Here is a 21,355-nt window from a genome sequence, read left to right on the forward strand (position 1 = left end):
CCCCCCCTCCCACCCCCCCGTCCCCTCCCACCCCTCCCCCGTCCCCTCCCACCCTCCCCTCCCACCCTCTCCCTCCCTCTCCCTCCCACGGCCCCCTCTCTCCCTCCCACCCTCCCCCGTCCCCCTCTCTCCCTCCCCCGTCCCCCCTCTCCCACCCCCCGTCCCCCTCTCCCTCTCTCCCACCCCCCCGTCCCCCTCTCCCTCACCCCCCGTCCCCCCTCCTCTCTCCCACCCCCCGTCCCACCCTCCCTCCCACCCCCCCGTCCCCCCTCCCACCCCCGACCCCCCTGTCCCCCCTACCCCCCCTCCCACCTACCCCCCGTCCCCCCTCCCACCTACCCCCCCGTCCCCCCTACCCCCCCGTCCCCCCTACCCCCACCCCGTCCCCCTCCCACCACCCCGTCCCCCTCCCTCCCACCACCCCGTCCCCCTCCCTCCCTCCCACCACCCCGTCCCCCTCCCTCCCTCCCACCACCCCGTCCCCCTCCCTCCCTCCACCACCCCGTCCCCCTCCCTCTCCCACCACCCCGTCCCCCTCCCTCCCTCCCACCCTCCCCGTCCCCCTCCCTCCCTCCCACCCTCCCCGTCCCCCTCTCCCTCACCCCCCCGTCCCCCTCTCCCTCACCCCCCGTCCCCCCCTCCCTCTCTCCCACCCCCCCGTCCCCCCTCCCTCCACCCCCCCGTCCCCCCCTCCCGCCCTCCCACCCCCCGACCCCCCTGTCCCCCCTACCCCCCCTCCCCCCCACCCCCCGTCCCCCCTACCCCCCCGTCCCCCTCCCTCCCTCCCACCACCCCCCCGTCCCCCTCCCTCCCACCACCCCGTCCCCCTCGCCAACCCCTCCCACCACCCCGTCCCCCTCGCCAACCCTCCCACCACCCCCGTCCCCCTCTCCAACCCCCCCCACCCTCCCCCTCCCTCTCTCCCGTCCCCTCCCTCTCTCCCGTCCCCCTCCCTCTCTCCCACCCTCCCCGTCCCCCTCCCTCTCTCCCACCCTCCCCGTCCCCCTCCCTCTCCTCCACCCTCCCCGTCCCCCTCCCCCTCCCTCTCTCCCACCCTCACTCCCCTCCCTCTCACCCTCCCCCTCCCTCTCTCCCCCCCTCCCCCCTCCCTCTCTCCCCTCCCTCTCTCCCCCCCTCCCCGTCCCCCTCCCCCTCTCCCCCCCCCCCGTCCCGTCCCGTCCCCACCTCTCGGGAGTCACTCACCAGGACACCAGCTTGACAAAGTGATCGTTGAGTGCGATTCCAGCGCCAGCATCAAAGATGGAGGAGTGCGTGTCGCCATTGAAGTCCGTGGAAACCACCTGCACAACAGAGGGGCCAACAGCCAATCAGCCGGGGTGCCGAATTCACCGTCAAACAGCCCCCCCCCGCACTGACAAAGTAACCCCCCCCCGCCCCCTGGCCACCGCCCCCCGAAACCCCCCCGATCGGCACTCACCTGGTCCTCCGTGTATCCCAGAATTCCCTTCATGGGACCGCTGCTGCTGCCTTAATGGCCGCCTTGATGTCATCATATTTGGCCTGTTTTGGGGGGGGGGGAACAAGGGGATAAATATTCAGACAAGTCCGCCTCAGTACATTTCCCCCCCCTCCCGAAACCCCTCACACAGTGGCTACCTCACCTCCGAGACTCCCTCCCCATCTCCCCACAAGAGGGAGATCCCCCCCCCCTCAAGTCCCCACAAAGGGAGGACTCATAGAAACTAGAAGCAGGAGCAGGCCATTCGGCAGGGTGGCACAGTGGTTAGCACTGCTGCTTCACAGCTCCAGGGACCCCGGGTTCCATTCCCGGCTCGGGTCACTGTCTATGTGGAGTCTGCACGTTCTCCCCGTGTCTGCGTGGGTTTCCTCCGGGTGCTCCGGTTTCCTCCCACAGTCCAAAAGATGTGAAGTTTAGGGTGCATCGGCCGTGCTAAAATTGCCCCCTTAGCGTCAGGGGGATTAGCACACTAAATATGTGGGGTGACGGGGGATAGGGCCTGGGTGGGATTGTGGTCGGTGCAGACTCGATGGTCCGAATGGCCTCCTTCTGCCCTGTAGAGATTCTATCATTCGACCCTTCCAGGCTGCTCCACCATCTGGTATGAATTCGCGGCTGATCATCAAATTCAACATACCATTCATTATGAATTCACGGCTGATCATCAAATTCAACATCCTGATCCCCCCCCTTCCCCCTACACTATCCCTCCATCCCTTTCGCTCCAAGAGCGATATCTAATATCTTCTCAAAATCTCACAACGTTTTGGCCTCAGCTACTTTCTGTGGGAGTGAATTCCACACATTCACCACCCTCTGGGTGAAGAAGTTTCTCCTCACCTCAGTCCTCAAAGGTTTCCCCCTTATCCTCAAACTATGACCCCCCTAGTTCTGGACTCCCCCCACCATCGGGAACATTCTTTCTGAATCTACCCTGTCTAACCCTGTTTGAATTTTATAACTTTCTATGAGATCCCCTCTCACTCTTCTAAACTCCAATGAATATAATCCTCACCGACTTAGTCTCTCCTCATATGACAGACCTGCCATCCAGGAATCAGCCTGGGAAACCCCTTCGCTGCGCTCCCTCTAGAACAAGGACATCCTTCCTCAGATACGGAGACCAAAACTGTACACAATACTCCAGGTGTGGCCTCACCAACACCCTGTACAATTGCAGCAAAACATCCCTATCCCGATACTCCAATCCTCTCGCTATGAAGGCCAACATACCGTTTGCCTTCTTTACTGCCTGCTGTATCTGCGCGCTTACTCTCAGCGACTGATTCACGAGGACTCCAAGATCTCGCTGAGTATCCGCCTCTCTCAATCCACACCCATTCAGGTAATAATCTGCCTTCCTATTATTGCTACCAAGCTGGATAACCTCACATCGATCCACATTATGCTGTATCTGCCGTGCAGATACCCACACACTCAGCCTGTCCAAGGTGGATAACCTCACATTGATCTGTATCTGCCCCTCAATCAGCCTGTGCTTGCTCTCAGTGACTCCCCCCACCCTCCCGCGGCCCCTCACGGGGGAATCCCCCACTCCACGCACCCCCCACAGCAGTGGGGAGTCTCCCCACCCCCGCGACCCCATCCCCCAGCGACGGGGGACACTCACGGGCTTGGACAGCCGGCAGGTCAAGTCAACCACAGACACATTGGGAGTGGGGACCCGGAACGCCATCCCGGTCAGCTTCCTGCAAAAGACAAAAAAAAAAACACAGACGGCAGTCATCGATCTGGAACGTTCTGCGGCCCTCCGTCATTCCCCGACCCAGGAACCGTGCCCCTGGCCCTCCAGGTACCCCCGGCCCTCCAATCCGGAAACTCCACCCCCCCCCCCCCTCCACATCGCCCCACCCAGAATCCCGCCCTAGCTCCAGTCAGCGTCCCCATCCATTCCCCCCCCCCCCAGGGTCCGAGCTTACCCTCCCCTGCCACACACGCTCGCCCTCCATCCCCTCCTCCGCCCCCCACTCACCCGTTGAGCTCGGGGATGACTTTGCCCACTGCCTTGGCAGCGCCCGTGGAGGCGGGAATGATGTTCTGGTGGGCCCCTCTGCCATCACGCCACAGCTTTCCTGATGGACCGTCCACTGTCTTCTGGGTGGCCGTGACAGCATGGACAGTGGTCTGAGACACAGAGAGAGAGAGTTACAGAAACACGCACACACACACACAGAAACACGCACACACACACACAGAAACACGCACACACACACACAGAAACACGCACACACACACACAGAAACACGCACACACACACACAGAAACACGCACACACACACACAGAAACACGCACACACACACAGAAACACGCACACACACACACAGAAACACGCACACACACACACAGAAACACGCACACACACACACAGAAACACGCACACACACACACAGAAACACGCACACACACACACAGAAACACGCACACACACACACAGAAACACGCACACACACACACAGAAACACGCACACACACACACAGAAACACGCACACACACACACAGAAACACGCACACACACACACAGAAACACGCACACACACACAGAAACACGCACACACACAGAAACACGCACACACACACAGAAACACGCACACACACACAGAAACACGCACACACACACAGAAACACGCACACACACACAGAAACACGCACACACACAGAAACACGCACACACACAGAAACACGCACACACACACACAGAAACACGCACACACACACACAGAAACACGCACACACACACACAGAAACACGCACACACACACACAGAAACACGCACACACACACAGAAACACGCACACACACACACAGAAACACGCACACACACACACAGAAACACGCACACACACACACAGAAACACGCACACACACACACAGAAACACGCACACACACACACAGAAACACGCACACACACACAGAAACACGCACACACACACAGAAACACGCACACACACACAGAAACACGCACACACACACAGAAACACGCACACACACACAGAAACACGCACACACACAGAAACACGCACACACACACAGAAACACGCACACACACACAGAAACACGCACACACACACAGAAACACGCACACACACACAGAAACACGCACACACACACAGAAACACGCACACACACACAGAAACACGCACACACACACAGAAACACCACTGAGACACTCACCATTAGAGCCTCAACGATCCCAAACTTGTCGTTGATAACTTTGGCCAGAGGAGCGAGGCAGTTCGTGGTACAGGAGGCATTACTGCAGAGACCAGAGAGGATGATGAGACATAGGGGGAGAGAGAGAGAGAGGTACACACACACACACACACACGCCGCTTGCTTGAGGGGTCACTCACCTGACGATGGTCATGCTCTTGTCAAACTTTTCATGGTTGACGCCAACCACAAACATGGGAGCATCGGCGGACGGTGCGGAGATGATCACCCGCTTGGCACCCCCCTTTAGATGGGCCTGTGGAGAGAGAGACAGGAGTCAGAGAGCACAGGCCGGCCGGGAAGGGGGAAGAATATCGCACTGCGCCCGGCACTGGCTGCATACTCACCGAAGCCTTCTCGATGGTGGTGAAAACACCGGTGGATTCCACTACGTAATGAGCCCCCGCCTCACCCCACTTGATGTTGGCCGGGTCGCGCCTGGGAGGGGGGGGGAAAAAAGAAACAGAGGCACAAGAGACTGGTTGGAGCACTGATCGACTGGGGGAGGCTTCGCCAGCCCAACATGCAACACACGACACCCAATATTCTGTTCCCCTCCCTTCCCCCCCGGAACCCTATCCCATTCCAAACCACCCCCCCCCCCCCAAACCAGACCAACCCCAGACCTAAACCACCCCCCACAACCCCAGCCCCCGACCCGCCGCCCTCCAGCCCCAAACACCTCTACTCCAACCATCACGAAAACCGTGTATGGTTTTGGTCTCATTTTCCCTGGGGTTTCGGTTTTCTAAGGCAGGACAGATAAGGCACTGACTGACATTTGTCGTTATTTGAACAGCACACCTATAGAACAGTACAGCACAGAGCAGGCCCTTCGGCCCACGATGTTGTGCCGAGCTTTGTCTGAAACCAAGATCAAGCTATCCCACTCCCTATCATCCCGGTGTGCTCCATGTGCCTATCCAATAACCGCTTAAATGTTCCTAAAGTGTCTGACTCCACTATCACTGCAGGCAGTTCATTCCACACCCCAACCACTCTCTGCGTAAAGAACCTACCTCTGATATCCTTCCTGTATCTCCCACCATGAACCCTATAGTTATGCCCCCTTGTAATAGCTCCATCCACCCGAGGAAATAGTCTTTGAACGTTCACTCTATCGATCCCCTTCATCATTTTATAAACCTCTATTAAGTCTCCCCTCAGCCTCCTCCGCTCCAGAGAGAACAGCCCTAGCTCCCTCAACCTTTCCTCATAAGACCTACCCTCCAAACCAGGCAGCATCCTGGTAAATCTCCTCTGCATTCTTTCCAGCGCTTCCACATCCTTCTTATAGTGAGGTGACCAGAACTGCACATAATATTCCAAATGTGGTCTCACCAAGGTTCTGTACAGTTGCAGCATAACCCCACGGCTCTTAAACTCCAACCCCCTGTTAATAAAAGCGAACACACTATAGGCCTTCTTCACAGCTCTATCCACTTGAGTGGCAACCTTTAGAGATCTGTGGATATGGACCCCAAGATCTCTCTGTTCCTCCACAGTCTTCAGAACCCTGCCTTTCACCCTGTAATCCACATTTAAATTAGTCCTACCAAAATGAATCACCTCGCACTTATCAGTGTTAAAATCCATCTGCCATTTTTCGGCCCAGCTTTGCATCCTATACTAATTGACTATATTACCAAATAAAACCAGGTAATAGTTAGGAAGGAGTTATTCAGTTTGTTAATGGTAAATTCGTTCACCATTAAGTTACATAAATAAATGGGTAGCACAGTGGGTTAGCACTGCTGCCTCACAGCGCCAGGGGCCCGGGTTCGATTCCCGGCTCGGGTCACTGTCTGTGCGGAGTCTGCACGTTCTCCCCGTGTCTGCGTGGGTTTCCTCCGGGTGCTCCGGTTTCCTCCCACAGTCTGAAAGACGTATGGGTTAGGTGGATTGGCCGTGGTAAATTGCCCCTTAGTGTCCAAAGATGTGCAGGTTGGGTGGATTGGCCATGCTAAATTGTCCCTTAGTGTCTAAAGATGTGTAGGTTGGGTGGATTGGCCATGCTAAATTGTCCCTTAGTGTCTAAAGATGTGTAGGTTGGGTGGATTGGCCATGCTAAATTGCCCCTTAGTGTCTAAAGATGTGTAGGTTGGGTGGATTGGCCGTGCTAAATTGTCCCTTAGTGTCTAAAGATGTGTAGGTTGGGTGGATTGGCCATGCTAAATTGTCCCTTAGTGTCTAAAGATGTGTAGGTTGGGTGGATTGGCCATGCTAAATTGTCCCTTAGTGTCTAAAGATGTGCAGGTTGGGTGGATTGGCCATGCTAAATTGTCCCTTAGTGTCCAAAGATGTGCAGGTTGGGTGGATTGGCCATGCTAAATTGTCCCTTAGTGTCTAAAGATGTGCAGGTTGGGTGGATTGGCCATGCTAAATTGCCCCTTCGTGTCAGGGGAATTAGCAGAGTAAGTGTGTCGGATTATGGGGGTCAGGCCTGACATGATGGGCCAAATGGCCTCCTTCTGTACTGTAGGGATTCTATAAATGATTCTTAAAACAAGAGAATAGTTTACACAAAGAACAAAGAAAATTACTGCACAGGAACAGGCCCTTTGGCCCTCCAAGCCTGCACCGACCGTGCTGCCCCCGACTGAACTAAAACCCCCTACCCTTCCGGGGACCGTATCCCTCTATTCCCATCCTATTCATGTATTTGTCAAGACGCCCCTTAAAACTCACTGTCGTATCCACTTCCACTCCCTCCCCCGGCAGCCAGTTCCAGGCACCCACCACCCTCTGTGTAAAAAATCTGCCTCGTACATCTCCTTTAAACCTTGCCCCTCGCACCTTAAACCTGTGCCCCCTAGTAATTGACTCTTCCACCCTGGGGAAAAAGCTTCTGACTATCCACTCTGTCCCTCATAATCTTGTAGACTTCTATCAGGTCTCCCCTCAACCTCCGTCGCTCCAGTGAGAACAAACCAAGTTTCTCCAACCTCTCCTCATAGCTAATTCCCTCCAAACCAGGCAACATCCTGGTAAATCTTTTCTGTACCCTCTCCAAAGCCTCCACATCCTTCTGGTTGTGTGGCGACCAGAATTGAACACTATATTCCACATGCGGCCTAAGATTCTATAAAGCTGCAACATGACTTGCCAATTTTTAAACTCAATACCCCGGCCGATGAAGGCAAGCATGCCGCATGCCTTCTTGACTACCTTCTCCACCTGCGATATATGTGAATGCAGCAAGGGAATTAAACCAGTCACTGGAAAGTTGTGAGGAACAGAGGGACCTTGGCGTGTTTGTCCACAGATCTCTCTGAAGGCGGAAAGGCAGGTTAATAGGGTGGTGGGAAAGGCACACTCGCCTTTATCAATCCGGGGTATCGATTACAACAGCAGAGAGGACATGATGGAGTTGTATGGAGCTTTGGTGAGGCCACAGCTGGAGTACTGAGTCCAGTTCTGGTCGCCACATTATAGGAAGGACGTGATCGCACTGGAGGGGATCCAGAGGAGATTCACCAGGATGCTGCCTGGGATGGAGCGTTTCAGTTCTGAAGAGAGGTCTGGTAGGCTTCTCATATATAGAGAGAGAGGAGAGAGATCTGGCAGGTGGCAGCTGATCTCCCTCTTTTGTCCCACTGCCCCCTTCTTTTATCCCCGTGATGACCTACCAATATTTCCCCACAATAGGATTGCTCCGAGCTTGTCAAAACCATTCACATAAGAAATAGGAGCAGGAGTAGGCCATCTAGCCCCTCGAGCCTGCCCCGCCATTCAATAAGATCATGGCTGATCTGAAGTGGATCAGTTCCACTTACCCGCCTGATCCCCATAACCCCTAATTCCCTTACCGATCAGGAATCCATCTGTCCGTGATTTAAACACATTCAACGAGGTAGCCTCCACCACTTCAGTGGGCAGAGAATTCCAGAGATTCACCACCCTCAGAGAAGAAGTTCCTCCTCAACTCTGTCCTAAACTGACCCCCCTTTATTTTGAGGCTGTGCCCTCTCGTTCTGGTTTCCTTTCTAAGTGGAAAGAATCTCTCCACCTCTACCCTATCCAGCCCCTTCATTATCTTATAGGTCTCTATAAGATCCCCGCTCAGCCTTCTAAATTCCAACGAGTACAAACCCAATCTGCTCAGTCTCTCCTCATAATCAACACCCCTCATCCCTGGTATCAACCTGGTGAACCTTCTCTGCACTCCCTCCAAGGCCAATATATCCGTCCGCAAATAAGGGGACCAATACTGCACACAGTATTCCAGCTGCGGCCTCACCAATGCCCTGTACAGATGCAGCAAGACATCTCTGCTTTTATATTCTATCCCCCTTGCGATACAGGCCAACATCCCATTTGCCTTCTTGATCACCTGTTGCACCTGCAGACTGGGTTTTTGCGTCTCATGCACAAGGACCCCCAGGTCCCTCTGCACAGCAGCATGTTGTAATTTTTTTCCATTTAGATAATAATCCGATTTGCTATTATTTCTTCCAAAGTGAATAACCTCGCATTTGTCAACGTTATACTCCATCTGCCAGATCCTCGCCCACTCACTCAGCCTGTCCAAATCTCTCTGCAGACCTTCTACATCCTCCACACGATTCACTTTTCCACTTATCTTTGTGTCGTCTGCAAACTTTGTTACCCTACACTCCGTCCCCTCCTCCAGATCGTCTATATGAATGGTAAATAGTTGAGGCCCGAGTACCGATCCCTGCGGCACGCCACTAGTCACCATCTGCCAACCAGAAAAGCACCCATTTATTCCGACTTATTAGATTTAAATTTAATAGGTTCTTGGTATCCAAGTGCCTGATTCAAATTGATTGGCTAAATTCGAAAGCCATAAAAATCTCCAAGCACAGAAAAAGTGCCACCTTTTAACTTCCTACCTCCTAGCCTATAACTACTCTGGCTCGTATTGCCAACTTGGACAAAGGCCCGGGATCCCTTTAGTTAGCAAAATTCATATCAGAATGTATCTGGTGGAGAGAACACACATTGAACCCATCTGTTACTGTTGCAATCACTGCCCAGACACAGATTAGATATGCCCTTGGACGCAGGAACACCATATCTATATTCGGCTTGGCAGTGAGAACACCTACTTTGACCCCTGCGGTAGTGTCTAGCTGGCAACAGGGAAGTAGCTGTAGCCAAGAAGAGAGTTAGCATCCGGGTTTTATGGACAAACGGAATACCATCATGCTTGGAAGGTACAATGCTGACAGAGATTTGGACTGATGTGTGTATACGAAAATTAAATTAATTCTAAACTAATGAAGGGCGGGGAATCTGATAAAGAAAACGTTCTGTTTTTTTTTTTAAAAAACTGATAACTTTAGAACTTGCCCGAGAGGTCTGGGTATTCTGAATCGGAGACCATCGAAATATCTTCTCCCTAATCTTTAATAAAGTTTTAGCTTTTGTACCGTGACACTGGTTTCCTGAATGTAATTGCTATCTTGTCAAAAACCCCGCGAGCAGTCTCCTTACTTGAGAAAGGATACACTGGCACTGGAGGGGGTGCAGAGGAGATTCACTAGGTTGACTCCGGAGTTGAGAGGGTTGGCTTATGAGGAGAGACTGAGTAGACTGGGGCAATACTCATTGGAATTCAGAAGAATGAGGGGAGATCTTATAGAAACATATAAGATTATGAAGGGAATAGAGAAGATAGAAGCAGGGAAGTTGTTTCCACTGGCGGGTGAAACTGGAACTAGGGGGCATGGCCTCAAAATAAGGGGGAGGAGATTTAGGATTGAGTTGAGGAGGAACTTCTTCACACAAAGGGTTGTGAATCTGTGGGACTCCCTGCCCAGTTGAGGCTCCCTCATTGAATGTTTTTAAGGCGAGGATAGATAGATTTTTGAAGGAATTAAGGGTTATGGTGAGCGGGCGGTAAGTGGAGCTGAGTCCACGGAAAGATCAGCCGTGATCTTATTGAATGGCGGAGCAGGCTCGAGGGGCCAGACGGCCGACTCCTGCTCCTAGTTCTTATGTCCCAAACACCCAGAGCAAACCTCCGTCCCCACACACAGCTCCAGGCCGGGCATCGACTCACTCCTGAAAGACGGCGACAGGTTTCCCATTGATGACGAGTTTTCCATTCTCAGCTTTGACCTCTCCCTTGAAGACACCGTGTGTAGAGTCATATTTAAACATGTACACCTGAGGGAGAGAGCGAGACAGAGAGGCCATGAGACAGAGCGGGAGAGAGACAGACAGAGAGACAGAGATAGAGAGACACAGGGAGAGAGAGAGAGAGAGAGAGAGCGCGAGAGACAAAGACAGAGAGAGAGAGAGAGACAGGGAGAGAGAGAGAGAGTGCGAGAGACACAGACAGAGAGAGAGAGAGACAGGGAGAGAGAGAGAGAGAGAGTGCGAGAGACACAGACAGAGAGAGAGAGAGAGAGACAGGGAGAGAGAGAGAGAGTGCGAGAGACACAGACACAGAGAGAGAGAGAGAGAGAGCGCGAGAGACACAGACAGAGAGAGAGAGAGAGAGAGAGAGAGAGAGACAGGGAGAGAGAGAGAGTGCGAGAGACACAGACACAGAGAGAGAGAGAGATTGAGAGACTCACCATGTAGTTGACATCGATGAAGGGGTCGTTAATTGCGACAATTTCAACCTTGCCATTGGCGATGGCTGCCCTGGTCACCAGACGGCCAATACGCCCGAATCTGTGAGCGAGAGAGAGAGCATCGATAAACACTCAAACATTCACTGTACAGACCTGTACCAACCCCAAACTAATCCCACTGCCCCGCACTCTCCCCATAGCCCTGTATCAATCCCAAACTAATCTCACCGCCCCGCTCTCTCCCCATAGCCCTGCATCAAACCCCAAACTAATCCCACTGCCCCTCTCTCCCCATACCCCTGTATCAATCCCCAAACTAATCCCACTGTCCCGCTCTCTCCCCATAGCCCTGTATCAATCCCAAACTAATCCCACTGCCCCGCTCCCTCCCCATAGCCCTGTATCAATCCCCAAACTAATCCCACTGCCCCGCTCTCTCCCCATACCCCTGTATCAATCCCCAAACTAATCCCACTGCCCCACTCTCTCCCCATAGCCCTGTATCAATCCCCAAACTAATCCCACTGCCCCGCTCTCCCCAAACTAATCCCACTGCCCCGCTCTCTCCCCATAGCCCTGTATCAATCCCAAACTGATCCCACTGCCCCGCTCTCTCCCCATAGCCCTGTATCAATCCCAAACTGATCCCACTGCCCCGCTCTCTCCCCATAGCCCTGTATCAATCCCCAAACAAATCCCATTGCCCCGCTCTCTCCCCATAACCCTGTATCAATCCCCAAACTAATCCCACTGCCCCGCTCTCTCCCCATAGCCCTGTATCAATCCCCAAACTAATCCCACTGCCCCACTCTCTCCCCATAGCCCAGTATCAATCCCAAACTAATCCCACTGCCCCACTCTCTCCCCATAGCCCTGTATCAATCCCCAAACTAATCCCACTGCCCCTCTCTCCCCATACCCCTGTATCAATCCCCAAACTAATCCCACTGTCCCGCTCTCTCCCCATAGCCCTGTATCAATCCCCAAACTAATCCCACTGCCCCGCTCTCTCCCCATACCCCTGTATCAATCCCCAAACTAATCCCACTGCCCCACTCTCTCCCCATAGCCCTGTATCAATCCCCAAACTAATCCCACTGCCCCGCTCTTCCCAAACTAATCCCACTGCCCCGCTCTCTCCCCATAGCCCTGTATCAATCCCAAACTGATCCCACTGCCCCGCTCTCTCCCCATAGCCCTGTATCAATCCCAAACTGATCCCACTGCCCCGCTCTCTCCCCATAGCCCTGTATCAATCCCCAAACAAATCCCATTGCCCCGCTCTCTCCCCATAACCCTGTATCAATCCCCAAACTAATCCCACTGCCCCGCTCTCTCCCCATAGCCCTGTATCAATCCCCAAACTAATCCCACTGCCCCACTCTCTCCCCATAGCCCAGTATCAATCCCAAACTAATCCCACTGCCCCGCTCTCTCCCCATAGCCCTGTATCAATCCCCAAACAAATCCCACTGCCCCGCTCTCTCCCCATAGCCCTGTATCAATCCCCAAACTAATCCCACTGCCTCACTCTCTCCCCATAGCCCAGTATCAATCCCAAATTAATCCCACTGCCCCGCTCTCTCCCCATAGCCCTGTATCAATCCCAAACTAATCCCACTGCCCCGCTCTCTCCCCATAGTCCTGTATCAATCCCCAAACTAATCCCACTGCCCCCGCTCTCTCCCTATAGCCCTGTATCAATCCCCAAACTAATCCCACTGCCTCACTCTCTCCCCATAGCCCAGTATCAATCCCAAATTAATCCCACTGCCCCGCTCTCTCCCCATAGCCCTGTATCAATCCCAAACTAATCCCACTGCCCCACTCTCTCCCCATAGTCCTGTATCAATCCCCAAACTAATCCCACTGCCCCGCTCTCTTCCCATAGCCCTGTATCAATCCCCAAACTAATCCCACTGCCCCGCTCTCTCCCCATAGCCCTGTATCAATCCCCAAACTAATCCCACTGCCCCGCTCTCTCCCCATAGCCCTGTATCAATCCCCAAACTAATCCCACTGCCCCGCTCTCTCCCCATAGCCCTGTATCAATCCCCAAACTAATCCCACTGCCCCGCTCTCTCCCCATAGCCCTGTATCAATCCGCAAACTAATCCCACTGCCCCGCTCTCTCCCCATAGCCCTGCATCAATCCCCAAACTAATCCCACTGCCCCGCTCTCTCCCCATAGCCCTGTATCAATCCCCAAACTAATCCCACTGCCCCGCTCTCTCTCTCCCCTGTATCAATCCCCAAACTAATCCCACTGCCCCGCTCTCTCTCTCCCCTGCATCCATGTTATCTGGGGTCTGCCTCTTTCGGCACTGCATTCAAAGTCCAACAGATAAATCTTATTGTTTGAGTTAACAATTAACTTTGACAGATAGAGGTTCCCCGACACCCCCCCCAACCCCGTACCAGACTCTCACAAGATTCCCTCAAAGTAAAAGCTTTGAGTTTTAACCAATGAGGAAAAAAACACACACACTAATCAGCGAGAGGACGACCGAACAGGGAGAAGGGACAGAGAAGGCCATTCTGCCCATTTAACCCTTTCTGGCCCTTCACTACACCTGTTCCCACCCTTCCCACACTTCATGGTCAAAAGAAGGGATGGATTCCCCTCAGAAAAATCATTTTGAAGCGCCGTTAAAAGACTGCGGACAAATCTGATGGCCCGCAAAAAACAAAAAAAGAGAAATTTGCGTTAAAGCAGATTCTTACCAACCGGTTCAAACACCCACTCTAAAGATGTGTGGGTTGGGTGGATTGGCCATGCTAAATTGTCCCTTAGTGTCCAAAGATGTGTGGGTTGGGTGGATTGGCCATGCTAAATTGTCCCTTAGTGTCCAAAGATGTGCGGGTTGGGTGGATTGGCCATGCTAAATTGTCCCTTAGTGTCCAAAGATGTGCGGGTTGGGTGGATTGGCCATGCTAAATTGTCCCTTAGTGTCCAAAGATGTGCGGGTTGGGTGGATTGGCCATGCTAAATTGTCCCTTAGTGTCCAAAGACGCGCAGGTTGGGTGGATTGGCCATGCTAAATTCACTGGGTTTCGCGGATGGGGAAGGCCTGGTTAAGTGAGTCAGTGCAGTCTCGATGGGCCGAACAGCCTCCTTCTGCACAGGAAGGAATCTACGGAGGATCAGAACAAGTTTGTAGGGGCTGGAGGGGGTTACAGAGATAGGGAGGGGGTACAGGGGGCTGGAGGAGGTTACAGAGATAGGGAGGGGGTGTAGGGGGCTGGAGGGGGTTACAGAGATAGGGAGGGGGTACAGGGGGCTGGAGGAGGTTACAGAGATAGGGAGGAGGTGTAGGGGGCTGGAGGGGGTTACAGAGATAGAGAGGGGGTACAGGGGGCTGGAGGAGGTTACAGAGATAGGGAGGGGGTGTAGGGGGCTGGAGGAGGTTACAGAGATAGGGAGGGGTGTAGGGGCTGGAGGAGGTTACAGAGATAGGGAGGGGGTGTAGGGGGCTGGAGGAGGTTACAGAGATAGGGAGGGGTGTAGGGGCTGGAGGAGGTTACAGAGATAGGGATGGGGTGTAGGGGCTGGAGGAGGTTACAGAGATAGGGATGGGGTGTAGGGGCTGGAGGTGGTTACAGAGATAGGGAGGGGGTGTAGGGGCTGGAGGAGGTTAGAGATAGCGAGGGGGTGTAGGGGCTGGAGGAGGTTAGAGATAGGGAAGGGGTGTAGGGGCTGGAGGAGGTTACAGAGATAGGGAGGGGTGTAGGGGCTGGAGGGGGTTACAGAGATAGGGAGGGGTGTAGGGGGCTGGAGGAGGTTACAGAGATAGGGAGGGGTGTAGGGGCTGGAGGAGGTTACAGAGATAGGGAGGGGGTGTAGGGACTGGAGGAGGTTACAGAGATAGGGAGGGGGTGTAGGGTGCTGGAGGGGGTTACAGAGATAGGGAGGGGGTGTAGGGTGCTGGAGGGGGTTACAGAGATAGGGAGGGGGTGTAGGGGCTGGAGGGGGTTACAGAGATAGGGATGGGGTGTAGGGGCTGGAGGAGGTTACAGAGATAGGGAGGGGGTGTAGGAGGTTAGAGATAGGGAGGGGGTGTAGGGGCTGGAGGAGGTTAGAGATAGGGAAGGGGTGTAGGGGCTGGAGGAGGTTACAGAGATAGGGAGGGGTGTAGGGGCTGGAGGAGGTTACAGAGATAGGGAGGGGTGCAGGGGCTGGAGGAGGTTACAGAGATAGGGAGGGGGTGTAGGGTGCTGGAGGGGGTTACAGAGATAGGGAGGGGTGTAGGGGCTGGAGGAGGTTACAGAGATAGGGAGGGGCGTAGGGGCTGGAGGAGGTTAGAGATAGGGAAGGGGGGGTTACAGAGATAGGGAGGGTGTGTAGGGGGCTGGAGGAGGTTAGAGATAGGGAAGGGTGTAGGGGCTGGAGGAGGTTACAGAGATAGGGAGGGGGTGTAGGGGCTGGAGGAGGTTACAGAGATAGGGAGGGGTTGGAGATTCAGCAGTCGGATCGGAATGCTAATCTCTTGCTGAGGTCGGCGCTGTAACACTCGCTGACCTTTCTCACGGTGGAACCCTAGCCCAGGGTCGGGCTATCATTTACAGGTTCCCCGCCTGTCTGCACTCGATCCCAGGAGACTGCCACCACCTCCCCACGCCCTCCACCGACAGTCCCGGCTAAAATTAGTCACCCAGACAGCGAGTGACAGACACCCCCCCCAACCTCAGGACGCTGAGAATATCCCCGGCTGTCCCACACTGACAGACACCAGAGAAGGTCAGGTTCCAGCACCTGGCCCATCTCCCCAAACCTTCCCCACGCCACAGAGATTGACACAGACTCTGATACCGAGGCTGTGTGAGAGAGGGAGGGAGGGGAGTGGGAGAGGGAGTGAGTGTGTGAGAGAGAGAGAGAGAGAGAGAGAGAGAGAGAGAGAGTGTGAGAGAGAGAGAGAGAGAGGGAGGGAGAGAGGGGAGTGGGAGTGTGAGAGAGTGTGTGAGAGAGAGGAGGGAGAGAGGGGAGTGGGAGTGTGAGTGAGTGAGTGTGTGTGAGAGAGAGAGAGAGAGAGAGTGAGAGAGAGAGGGAGGGAGAGAGGGGAGTGTGTGAGAGAGAGAAGTGTGAGAGAGGGGAGAGAGAGAGAGGGGAGAGAGAGAGGGAGAGTGTGTGTGTGCGAGAGAGAGAGGGGGAGAGAGAGAGAGACAGGGGAGTCTGAGAGAGAGAGAGGGAGGGAGAGAGGGGAGTGGGAGTGAGTGTGAGAGAGTGTGTGTGAGAGAGAGAGGGAGGGAGAGAGGGGAGTGGGAGTGTGAGATGGAGAGAGAGAGAGAGAGAGAGAGAGAGAGAGAGAGAGAGAGAGTGTGTGAGTGAGAGGGAGGGAGAGTGAGAGAGAGAGGGGGAGTGTGTGTGAGTGAGAGAGGGAGACTGTGAGAGTGAGGGAGAGCGAGAGAGAGGGGGAGAGTGTGTGTGAGTGAGAGAGAGAGAGAGAGAGGGGGGAGAGTGTGTGAGAGAGGGGGAGGGAGAGTGTGAGAGAGAGAGGGGGAGAGTGTGTGTGAGAGAGAGAGAGAGAGAGTGGGAGAGTGTGTGAGAGATAGACAGAGGAGGGGAGAGAGTCTGTGTGTGTGCGCGGCGCGCGCGCGAGAGACAGAGAGAGAAAGAGAGGGGGGGGGGTTAGTGGGCATGTGAGAGATTTGACTGGAAACGGATTGTGATCTCAGACACTCCCTCCAGCATCTAGAGACGGTCTCGAACCTGTAGTTTGGGGATGGGAGAGGGGGAGGGCGGGCGGGATGGGAGAGGGGGAGCGCGGGATGTGAGAGGGGGAGCGCGGGATTAGACGGGGGTTATCCCAACTGCAGAGACTGCGGGGGGACAGAAGAGACGACATCTGGAACCTTATTCAGCACCACAAGAACAGATGCTGGGGGGGGGGAGACAGGAGATTCTCTTAACCCTCGAGATAAACCACCAGGGGATCGGTACCTTTGGGAGCAGGAATGGGGCTGATTCACCCCCTCCCTAACCCCAGGGGTCACTGGACAGGGACCGGGAGCAGGAATGGGGCTGATTCACCCCCTCCCTAACCCCAGGGGTCACCGGACAGGGACCGGGAGCAGGAATGGGGCTGATTCACCCCCTCCCTAACCCCAGGGATCACCGGACAGGGATCGGGAGCAGGAATGGGGCTGATTCGTTGCAACTCTACAAGACCTTGGTACGGCCACATTTGGGAATACTGTGTACAATCCTGGTTGCCCTGAAGGATATCTTTAAACTGGGAAAGGGAGCAAAAACAGACTTACAAGGGACGTTACTGGGACTGGAAGGTTTGAATTATAAAAAGGAGAGGCTGGGACTTTTTTCCCCTGGGGCCTGGGAGGATGACGAGGTGACCTTGTAGAAGGACTCATGAAGGGCACAGGTTAGGTGAACTGTCTGCTCCCAGGGTAGGGTGTCCAAAACTAGAGGGCTTAGGTTTAAGATGAGGGGGGGAAAGGGAACTCAAGGGGTTAACTTTTCCACACAGAGCGTGGTGCCTGTATGGAATGAGCTGCCAGAGGGAGTGGTGGAGACCGGTACAGTTACAACATTTAATAGACATCCGGGCAGGTACATAGATGGGAAAGGTTTAGAGGGATGATGACACGGCGGCCTCACAGCGCCAGGGACCCGGGTTCGATTCCCCGCCTCGGGTCACTGTCTGTGCGGAGTCTGCACGTTCTCCCCGTGTCTGCGCGGGTTTTCCTCCGGGAGCTCCGGCTTCCTCCCACAGTCTGGTTAGGGTGGATTGGCCGTGCTAAATTCTCTCTCAGTGTTACCCGAACAGGAGTGTGGCAACTAGGGGATTCTCACAGTAACTTCATCGCAGTGTTAATGTGAGCCGACTTGTGACACTAATAAATAAACTTTATGAAAGAAATGCTTTGTCTGTATAGCACGCAGGAAACAATACTTTTTCACTGTATCCCAAGACTGGGACTTTTTGTCTCTGGAGCGTAGGAGGCTGAGGGGTGATCTTATAGAGGTCTATAAAATAATGAGGGGCACAGATCAGCGAGATAGTCAATATCTTTTCCCAAAGGTAGGGGAGTCTAAAACTAGAGGGCATAGGTTTAAGGTGAGAGGGGAGAGATACAAAAGTGTCCAGAGGGGCAATTTTTTCCACGCAGAGGGTGGTGAGTGTCTGGAACAAGCTGCCAGAGGCAGTAGTAGAGGCGGGTACAATTTTGTCTTTTAAAAAACATTTAGTTACATGGGTACGATGGGTATAGAGGGATATGGGCCAAATGCGGGCAATTGGGACTAGCTTAGTGGTTAATAAAAAGGGGCAGCATGGACAAGTTGGGCCGAAGGGCCTGTTTCCATGCTGTAAACCTCTCTGAGGCAATAATAACTCGAATATCAAGCTGATCTCTCTCTACACCCTAGCTGTGACTGTAACACTGCATTCTGCACCCTCTCCTTTCCTTCTCTATGAACGGTATGCTTTGTCTGTACAGTGCGCAAGAAAACAATTTAAAGTTAAAAGTCTATTTATTCGTCATAAGTGGGCTTACATTAACGCCGCAATGAAGTTACTGTGAGAATCCCCCTAGTTGCCACACTCCTGTTCGGGTTACACCGACGGAGAATTTAGCACGGCCAAAGCGGGGCAGGCTCGAGGGGCGAGATGGCCTACTCCTGCTCCTATTTCTTATGTTCAATGCACCCTAACCCGCACGGTCTTTCAGACTGTGGGAGGAAACCCACGCAGACACGGGGAGAACGTGCAGACTCCACACAGACAGTGACCCGAGGCCGGGAATCGAACCCGGGTCCCTGGCGCTGTGAGGCAGCAGCGCTAACCACTGTGCCACGCCCAACTGTATGCCAATACATCAAATATTAAGTTGATCTTTCTCTACACCCCTAGCTGTGACTGTAACACTACACTCTGCACCCTCTCCTTTCCTGCTCTATGAACGGTATGCTTTGTCTGTATAGCGCGCAAGAAACAATACTTTTCACTGTATCCCAGTACATGTGACAATATTAAATCAAATCCAGTTGACTGGAGAAGTGAATGAAGATCTACAATGAATGAATGAGGCTTTGTTCCGCATCAGAAACGGTTTGAAGGACTAGTCGCCTGCAGTTGCTGGGACTGACAGCTGGCAAAGCGGGAGTCTATTCATAGTGAGGCCCTCAGGCAGGAGGAGATCTGTGTGCAGCTCCTCCCCAGCTGTCCAGCCCCCATTCCCCAGCTCCCCGAGGCAGGTGCTCCAAACAAAAAAAAGGGGGTGGAGAAGAGGTGGGCGCTGGTCTGAGGCACAGCGGGGATGGGGGAAGGGGAACATAGCTGTGCTCGGATTAGGAGCAGCCACCTCCTCCCCCCCCCCCCCCCCTCCCCTCTCCCTCCCACCCACCGACCTCAGAGACGTGCTGAAGGCCACAGGGTCAATGGCAACCTGGAGACAGCACGTCGAGGGGGAGGGATACTGGGCAAAGTACGTGGTCCATGTCAGCTCCACACACATACTACAGGATGTGAGTCACAGAGAGAGAGAGAGAGAGAGACTGGCGGAGAGAGAGAGGGGGAGAGAGAGAGAGAGGGAGAAGAGACTGGCTGAGCGAGGGGGATGGGGAGACTGGCAGAGAGAGAGAATCATAGAAACCCTACAGCACAGAAAGAGGCCATTCGGCCCATCGAGTCTGCACCAACCACAATCCCACCCAGGCCCTACTCCCATATCCCTACATATTTTACCCGCTAATCCCTCTAACCTGCACATCCCAGGACACTAAGGGGCAATTTTTAGCACGGCCAATCACCTAACCCGCACATCTTTGGACTGTGGGAGGAAACCGGAGCACCCGGAGGAAACCCATGCAGACACGGGGAGAATGTGCAAACTCCACACAGACAGTGACCCGAGGCTGGGAATCAAACCCAGGTCCCTGGAGCTGTGAAGCAGCAGTGCTAACCACTGTGCTACCCTAGAGGGGGAGACTGGCAGAGAGAGAGAGAGAGAGAGACTGGCAGAGAGAGAGAGAGGGGGAGACTGCAGAGAGAGAGAGACTGGCAGAGAGAGGGAGAGAGAGAGACTGGCAGAGATAAAATGGTTCATTAACCCCCCCCCCCATCCCTCCCCTCCCCCAGTGTCCAGCCACCTCAGTCTCAACACACACACACACAGCAAGACGGGCAGGTCCTGAGCCCAACACGTGGTGCTCAGTCAGGGCAAGCCTGCTTCACAAAGAAAAACCTGTAAAGAAGACTGAGATACACACACACACACACACACAAATCTGGCACTCTTGCTGAAATGTGTCTCCACCCAGTCGCTGAGATAGAGACGGGGTTTGTCGCTGAGATATCCTCTGGGTTCAGGGCTGGGAGAAAGGTTCTCTAGCTAAGCTGCGGGAGGAATGGAGCTGAGGGGATGGGGGAGGAGGAGAGAGAGAGAGATGGAGACAAGAGTCTGAAGTTAAATCCGGTTCTCGACACGCGGCCGGTTCAGTTTCTCTGCAATCACTTATCTTCTCAACTCAACAAGTGTGTCCCTCTCTCTCCAACGAAGCACACAGCTTAACCCCCCCCCCGCCCCCCCGGGGCAGAAAGACATTTCAAACCAACCCCAGATATAGTGTGAATATGAGAGAGAGCAACTTTGTCAGCACTCTGAACAGAAACTGAACTACAGCCACTTGCCGACCTAAAAGAAAGGTTACAGAGAGTTGAGATTTTAGTTTGGGGAAAGTTTAGAATGGTCCGGGGGTTAGTCTAGGGGAGTTTAAAACGGTTGTAAACTAGTTCATGACAGGTTTAGAATAGCCCAGGATTAGTTTGAGAAAGTTTGGAGGGAGTTAGGATTAGTTTAGAGAGAGTTGCAGCAGTTTAGGATAGTTTAGTTTGGGGAGGGAGTTGGAATTAGTTTGAGAGAGTTGGGATTAGTTTTTTTGGAGGGGTGGGGGAAGAGTTAGAATTAGTTTGGAGGGAGTTGGGATAGTTTGGGACAGTTTAGGGGGAAGTTGTGAAAAGTTAGTCTGGAGCCCGCGCCTCTCTGCTCACCCGTTGACGCCGATTTTGACCATGTTGTAGCAGGTTGTAGGGTTTCAGCCTCCTTGAGTCCTGGTGCAGAGACAGAGGAAGTGAGA

At 54.0% G+C, this 21,355-nt stretch overlaps 1 protein-coding gene across 1 annotated transcript; it reads right to left on the reverse strand.

Moving 5' to 3' along the window:
* Positions 1-1,199: 1,199 nt before the first annotated feature.
* Positions 1,200-21,355, reverse strand: gapdh (glyceraldehyde-3-phosphate dehydrogenase). The gene is given in 11 exon segments (XM_078208688.1): positions 1,200-1,301; positions 1,439-1,479; positions 1,482-1,521; positions 3,111-3,189; positions 3,474-3,625; positions 4,676-4,757; positions 4,855-4,970; positions 5,062-5,152; positions 10,743-10,849; positions 11,263-11,362; positions 21,270-21,355. Coding segments are annotated over 11 exon segments (933 nt in total). The 5' UTR covers positions 21,293-21,355.

The sequence above is a fragment of the Mustelus asterias genome, unplaced genomic scaffold (assembly GCF_964213995.1).
Source record: "Mustelus asterias unplaced genomic scaffold, sMusAst1.hap1.1 HAP1_SCAFFOLD_4206, whole genome shotgun sequence".
Lineage (NCBI taxonomy): Eukaryota > Metazoa > Chordata > Chondrichthyes > Carcharhiniformes > Triakidae > Mustelus > Mustelus asterias.